The sequence below is a fragment of the Apaloderma vittatum genome, unplaced genomic scaffold, assembly GCF_000703405.1.
Source record: "Apaloderma vittatum isolate BGI_N311 unplaced genomic scaffold, ASM70340v1 scaffold34232, whole genome shotgun sequence".
In the NCBI taxonomy this organism is placed as follows: Eukaryota; Metazoa; Chordata; class Aves; order Trogoniformes; family Trogonidae; genus Apaloderma; species Apaloderma vittatum.
The window spans coordinates 2,929-10,108 of NW_009703656.1; the positions used below are offsets into that span (position 1 = coordinate 2,929).

At 54.9% G+C, this 7,180-nt stretch overlaps 1 protein-coding gene across 1 annotated transcript in view; it reads right to left on the reverse strand.

Annotated features, from left to right (window-relative positions):
- The window catches only part of AGPAT6 (1-acylglycerol-3-phosphate O-acyltransferase 6), a 7,036-nt gene extending 1,083 nt beyond the window's left edge, over nt 1–5,953 (reverse strand). Inside the window, exons 1-10 of the mRNA XM_009864708.1 lie at nt 5,517–5,953; nt 3,243–3,312; nt 2,616–2,913; nt 2,380–2,454; nt 1,913–2,002; nt 1,702–1,795; nt 1,107–1,222; nt 826–881; nt 412–497; nt 46–174 (exon numbers count right to left, since the gene is read on the reverse strand). Coding sequence (XP_009863010.1) covers nt 46–174; nt 412–497; nt 826–881; nt 1,107–1,222; nt 1,702–1,795; nt 1,913–2,002; nt 2,380–2,454; nt 2,616–2,913; nt 3,243–3,312; nt 5,517–5,681 — 1,179 coding nt within the window. The 5' untranslated portion in view covers nt 5,682–5,953. The remainder of the gene's footprint in view (nt 1–45; nt 175–411; nt 498–825; nt 882–1,106; nt 1,223–1,701; nt 1,796–1,912; nt 2,003–2,379; nt 2,455–2,615; nt 2,914–3,242; nt 3,313–5,516) is intronic.
- Nucleotides 5,954–7,180: the final 1,227 nt, after the last annotated feature.

The following is a 7,180-nucleotide window of genomic DNA, read 5'->3' on the forward strand; positions in this document are numbered from 1 at the left end:
AAAGGGCCAAGCAGGCAGCACATCAGACAGGCTCACCCTACTTACCTGCCTGGTCATTGGGGGCAAGTACCAGACACTGCAGACAATGGCCCAGCTGGTCATCATCCTCAGGAGGTAGGTCACCATGCCATACTTGCTGCTGTTCCAAAAGGCATCTCCAAACTGTGGATCATACTACAAAGGCAGAAAAGCTCATGAGAGTCAGACAGTGGCTGCAGCTTCCTTGAAGCTCCAAGTTCCTCCCCAAGCCCAGCCACAGGCCAGCCCTTGCAGAGCACTGCACGGAGTGACCTCAGCTCCTCCACACCCTCCGGCCAGGCCCCCAACCCAGCAGTGCCAAGATTCAGCTGCCAAGACTGAGCTCTCACTCAGAGGTCTGCTTGTGCTGCAAGAACGTTTGCCTGCTCATACCTTGATGGCTACAGGGTAAACTGTGGCTCCAATTTCAAAGCTCCCCTTTTTGAACATCATCACAGATGTGTTGTTGATGCAGGTTCCTGTAAGATGCAAGCACAATCTTCTCAACTGCCCTTTACAATTCAGTTCAGAAGACCAAGCTATACACCTAAGGGCAAGGCCATTGGCACCCAGCAACTTCCCCCTAACACTCGCTCCAGACCCTGTTCTCTCTGTGCACAGGATGTGTCCTGAGAACATCATGTATCTGACTTGACACTGTGGGTTCAGTCAGCTCTGGAGGTGCTTTGCATCAGGGAAGGGTGCCAAGGCCCTTGGCTGCGTAAGGATTGGAGGAACAGAGATGCAGTGCTGTCCCAACGGGCCCTCTCACAGCAGCTCCCTGCCTGGCCTTGCTCCACAACTCACCTTCTGGAAAGATAAGAATAGGCAGTTTGCTCTTGTCCTGGACGTGCTCTGTGAGCCTAAAGAGAAGAGTGTCACCAATTAGAACACGGCACAGAAGCAATCCACAGAGCACACAGTCCTCACCCGGCAGTCACTGGGAACTGTCTGGGTGCGCACAACAGTGGCAAAGACTCCCAACACCCACGAGGGAGGCAAGGCAGTGTCCTCATCCATGGGATGTGGGCAGCCCCCTTCCCTTTCCCAGCTTCCGGACCCCCACCTGCATCTAGCAACTGCCACACCTTTTGGCGACGAGGTGACGATCTTTGACCTCAGAGCGTTCAAACCAGACGTGGGGGCAAGCTTTCACCATGGCTCTCTGTATCACACCCATGAGCCCTCCGTGGATCTGACCCACCTGAACAGGGCAAGAAGACACAAGTCACAAGACCTGGGCACACACGAAGGCCAAGGCAGCTCCTACCTTCACTGACAAGTCAAGGTTCATCTTTCTACCCCTGCCCTGGGAAGGCTGAGAGGAGAAGTCCCAGGCTCTGACAGATGTAGCAAGTCCCAAGCGCTTTCCATACTGGAGGAGGTCCAGCTGGGGAAGTGTGTTGCTCTTCCATGGAGAGCAAAGCCCAGAGCTCTACTTGCAAAGCAGTGCCCAGAGACCCCCAGTGCTCCCTCCTTGGTGCAGCTTGCCTGAAAGCCCCGCACAACCCGGCATCTGTGCACAGGGGCTGAGAATGCCCCGTGACACCATGCAGCAAACACCGTTCTGGGTGCTCAAAAGCCTCTTGCTTCCCACTTCTTGTCTCAGCAGGATGCCTGCTGCTCCCGCCACGCACACAGCCAGGCCCCGGCAGGCCGAGCCAGGCTCGGAGCCGTCCTCACCATCGCATAGTATCCGTCACTGGCCAGGATGATCACATCAATGGGAGACGTGTGATTGGCTACACAGATGCCTCCATTTCGGGGTCTGTTTTCTCTAAATGTAGAACAAAGGTACAGATGAGGACAGAGGAACAAGCGTGAGGCCTGCAAGAGGCACAGCATGGTGCGGCCAGTGGGAAGGGATGGCCTGCAGCAGACAGAGTCTCCTTACCGGTCGTGGTAGGTGATGATGGCTGTGAGGGCGCGCACACAGATCCGGTAACACATCAGGTGGACGTGCTTGCTCAGAAACTCCTTACACCTGCAGCCCGGGACAGAGACCATCACCCCCAGTTCTACGATCTCCCCAGGCCGTGAGATTCAGCCGACACTCTACACCTCCCGTGCAGAAACACATCTCGTCCTGAGTTTTGCTGTCAGCTTATGACCACGGATTCCTAACTCATGAGAAACAAACTTTGGCCTTTGCTCTTTTCCGGTATTATTCCTTTCAGAGCCCAGGGCTGCCACAGGCTTAGGCCCTTTGTTTAAAATCACAGGGTGTCTGTCCTCAGAGGCTACAGATGCCTTGTCTGCAGCAGGCAGAACAGACAGGCCTTGCAGAAGAACTCGAGCATTACCAGGTCTCAAACTGCACAGGAGGCTCCCCATCCCCTCTTCCCTCAAAGACAAGCTCACCTTCCATTTGGCAAATATCCCACCACTGTAGTGCCAGTCACCAACAAGCTGATGCCAGTAAACGCCAGGGCTATCCTGCAGAAAGAGGGAACACACGCTAGCAAAAGCAGACCACAGGCCATCCTCACTGAGTAGCCCATCTCATCTGATCGTGTTGGACATGGCCTGTGGGGCTCGGAGAGCAGCTCCCCTTGCTGCAGTGGGAACTTCACCACCTCGGCAGCCACAGGACTCACCTGAGGGGCAGAAGGAAGCAGTAGCGGATGAGCACACCCAGTCCCCAGAGTACAGTGAGGCGCAGGCTGATATACTGGAAGTTGTAGTTGGTCCTGCTGAGCAGGTTCCAGGACTCCAGCTCTTCAGCTGAGAACCTCTTGGTCACTTCATCGTCCATGATGGTCTCGATGCCTTTGCGGCAGAAATAGAAGATATCTGAGAGCTCAAACTCGGGGGTGTCCAGGGCTTTGCCACTGCCACTGCGGCGGATCTCCTTGATCTCCTCTTCCAGCGATGTCGGCTCCTTTGCAATGATACCTGCAACACGCCACAGGCAGCTCTGAGCAAAGCGCAACTCAAAGAAGGCTGAGAGCCAGGACCCCGACTCCCATGCCCTCCGCAGGGCCCCCCTCCTTCTTCCAGTCCAGACAGGCACAAAGCAGTCCCCTCAACTATCTAGAAATGAAGCACTCCCGGGGTGCATCCCTCCCCTTGCTCACAAAACAGACTTCTCCGCAGCTCCCTCCTGTCCACTTAAACGGAAAAAGCACCCCGGCATACCTCAGTTGCTCAGAGACACCACATTTACCCCATTTCCCAAAGAGAATTTTGAATTTCATGGGTCGCCATGCAGGGCAGGATCTTACCATTGACATAGGGCTTGTATAAGGGATGGTTCTTCTCCTTGGCACCACGCTCTATTCTCAGTGTTGCCCACTTCAAGAGACACACATAAGAAGCAAGATCAGACAGGCCTGTAGCTCCACTACTCATTCTACAGTCAACCTTTAGGGAAGAACATAGTTAGGGGGACAAGATGGGGCTAAAGTAGGAGGCTTCCATAGAGAACTGATAGAGAGATAAACACAAATGAACCGAGGTGGAAGCAGAGAGTGGCCTGAGAGGAGCATTTTGCAGCAGAGATTTGCCCACAGTGAGAGGAATGATGCGGAAGCGACGAGCATGGGCACAGTGCAGCCGTGGCAGATGTGCACGTTTTGTGCCTTCCTGCACAGCACAGCCTCAGCGGGAAACGGGAAGAAGAGGGAAGAAGAGTGCTCGGTGATGAGATGGCACAGCGAATTTTTCTGCAGCCTCCGTGTCCTGTAAGCTCCGCTGCACCTGGCATGTGGTTGTCACTGCTTCGGGGTGGCCTGTGTGTCCTGCCAGCGTGGTCCGCCTTGCAGTGCAGGAAGCCAATCATGGGGCTGGCGCTATTTTTCAGCCCTCATTTCTTCCAGGCTCAAAGAAGAGACGGTTTTCAGGCTGCTGCTAAAAACATCAGGCTAATATTGGGATGGAATCCCTCATTCCTCGATTCAGCTATCAGCTGCTGCTGCTTCTCAGCTCACCAGTCAGCCCAGAACAGCAGCAGCGAGCACCCTCAGCTCTCTGGCAGCCGGCTGCCAAATCCCATGCCCAGACTACCTGTTATCCACAGAAATCTCTTGGATAATTCTCGAGGGTATAAGCAAAACGTACAGGCTGGATTTGTGGCCAGTCTTCCTTCCTGCCCTCCAGGTAAGCCTCTCAGCCTCCCACTCTTCTGCATTACAATGGCCTGGGAGAACAAGTTTCTAAAGGACGTCTTGTGCGCAACACGCTTATTGCTCCAGGCTGGCTGCTCCATCAGCCCTTCGTGAAAATGGGAACGCCTGGAATCCTGGTCTCAGACCACGCCAGCATCAGATCAGGAGGAAGCCATGTGGGAATGTTAAGTGCACTCAGAGCGTCCAGCTCGTCTAGCAACCTCCTCTGCCTGCAGGAGGAACTGCAGGATTGCAGAAGATGGTCTAGACACTGCCATCCCAGAAGTAGTCACAAGAGGAGCTCTGACCCAGGAGGAGCGGGGCAGTGCAGAGAGCAGGGGCTCCTCGCAAGACCTGCACATCTCCATCCTGACGAGGGAAGCAGAAACCCCAGACTCCCACCTGAGAAGCAGCCGGCAGGTTTCCCTCACCCCAGCAGAGATGCGCAGCTGCCACCCAGGCCCCAGAGCTCTGGTTGTGTCCCACAGGCTGCCAGACTCGAGCGCTGCTCCTCTGGGCCAGGATCGTAACACTGGCCTCTAGAGCTGGGAAAATCTTCTGGGTAAATATTGCTCCTCAAAAATAGGGGATGTAGGCTTTATCTACTGGGATTTTGGCAAAAATGCTGGTCTCACCAGAGACTTGCTTCAAGGAGAGGTGTTGGCTGTGAGACAGCATATAAAATTAGCCTGCCAAAGGCAGGCAAGGAAACAGCACGACCCCAGCTGGAAAATTCCACTTGGCCTCTCTACGCCAAGAGGGTCAGCGAGGGCTGCTGGTTGTCCTCAGAGGCTGCCAGTCCAGACCTGGCTGCTGGGCTCAGCAGATAAGCAGGCAGCACACCGGGACAGAAGAGCGCTGGGAGCTCTGGGTTCTGGCCACAGACCACTCCAGGCTCACAGTACAAAACGTCCTGCCTCACCTCCTGCTTTTGCTTCATTCAAACATGTCCTGGAGAGGAGCAGCCTGCTAACTACAGCCTTGTCCTTCCCCATCACACTCTACACCCCTTTTGGCTTCTTTCCACATAGAATTCCAACTGCACCCTGCCTTGCCTGGGACACCAACCCAAGCGAGCACCTAGCTCCTCTCAGCACATCTACAGACCCTACTGTACTACCCCACACTTACGGGCCACACTATCCTACTACTTTAAGAATTACTGGATTAATTAGAAGGAAGTAACAGCCCACAAACAGAGGTCTAGGAAACTGCACTTGGCTGAGATGGCCCAAACAGGTCACCTGGCACCAGCACACATCACCAGAAAACCAAATTCGCACCCCAGTCATCTGCAACGCTCTGCTGAGGGGAAAAAGTCTCTCTTCCTAGCACAACCACGCTTGGCAAGACCCCTGTAAACACAGACAAAACTCTGAAAACAGGACTTACCTGAAAAATCTTTAATAAAGTTTTCATGTAAACCTTGCGGATGCCAAAGGAGACTCCAAAAATTGCTGGCACAATGATGAAAACCAGAAGCAGAGTGAAGAGGACAGTTATGGAAATCCCCAAGAGATTAACAACCAGGCTGTCAAAGGGGAGCAGGAGGAACATGGTGAAGGGCCCTGGCAAGGCTGGTGCCCTGCAGCCAGACAGAAGGGCTGCCCGCAGCAAGCAACCGGTCCTCCTGTTATTCAGCAACAGTCCCACACGCGCACCGAGTCCGCAACCTGCTCAGAGACCCCATTCCAAAGTTCACATCCTTTTGGGGCTCTGCGGGAGAGGGAACACAACAGGATCGGGGACAGCAGTTGGGAAAACAAGACAACAGTCTGCCAGGAGCCCAGGCGAGTCCAGACAGTGTGGGCCGAGGAGCTCAAAGACGACAGAACACGCACACAGGTTCCTCCATGGGTGTGCAGGGGGCACTGCAGCAGCACAGCGGCGTGAATCGATATCCTCCCGAGGCGCCGCTGAGCAAGTCCTGCCGCGGGGCAGCTTGTGAGGAAGCTGGCAGCAGAATCCGCTTCTGACTGCTGAGAGCATGCAGAGCCTCTTCACAGGGACAAGGTGGAGTCCATCCCTGAGCCTGCATTGGAGGAGATCGAGGGAGTTGGCACTTGCAGGAGCCTACCGTGCGTGGAGTTATTATTGTTCTTTCCGTGAGCACACAGGCACTAGCGCAGATCCTTGCATGACGCCTGGAACAAGTTTAATTCCAGATGTCCCTGGCACCCACTCACGCTGAAGGGTCGTTACAGACACAAACGAAGCCCGTGTCCCTGGAAAGCTCTTCAGACAGTGAGTTGGCTTCTTGGCAGACGAGGCACTCACATGCCACCAGCGCTAGGGGAGGAAAGAGAAACCGAAGTCAGGCAAGTCATGCAGCTCAGAGAGACGTCAACTCGGAGAGGGCGGCAGGAGGTCAGGGCCAGTGGGCTCCGAAACCTGGAAGGCAGTGCTTGGGCTGAGCTCACATCACTCAGAGCAGCTCCTGAGACACAGCAGACTCGGACTGGCACTCCAGCTACTGCCTGGGACTATCACAGACTTGGGAATCACCCTCTGCTGCCTCTTTTCATACCATCCTCAGATGGTGCAGCCTCTGGAACCACACCTAGAGCACAGAAGGCTGCAATCAGGTCCCAAGTACCGGAAAAGAGCCACTGGAGTGACAGAAAACCCTTCCTCATGACAAAGATCCTATCACGTCCCTCATTCCAGAGGCATCCAGAGCACTGGGCTAGCCAGGTTCCCGCATTCTTGGGAAGGCATCACTTCCTCTGCTCCCCTGCACGCACCTGACCCCAGTCACACGGCGCAGCTTCACAACAGCTCAGCACAGGAAGCCAGCCCCAGGGCAGAATGATCACTGATGATTAGCCCAAGTGGAACTTGCCTGGGCACAGGATCAGTCAAAGGTTAAACACCCAGTACTGCAGCCCTCCCGGGGGAGGACAGCCTCTGCAGCAGGGATGACCTGTGCTAGCGAAAAGGGACCAGGCTGCTTGGGGGAGAGCTTGGAGGCCTTCCTCTGGCTACGGAATATCAACCTGAGGACTGGGATTGACAGGTACCCAACAAGCACGTAAGAGCAGATGACAGGCCGGGAA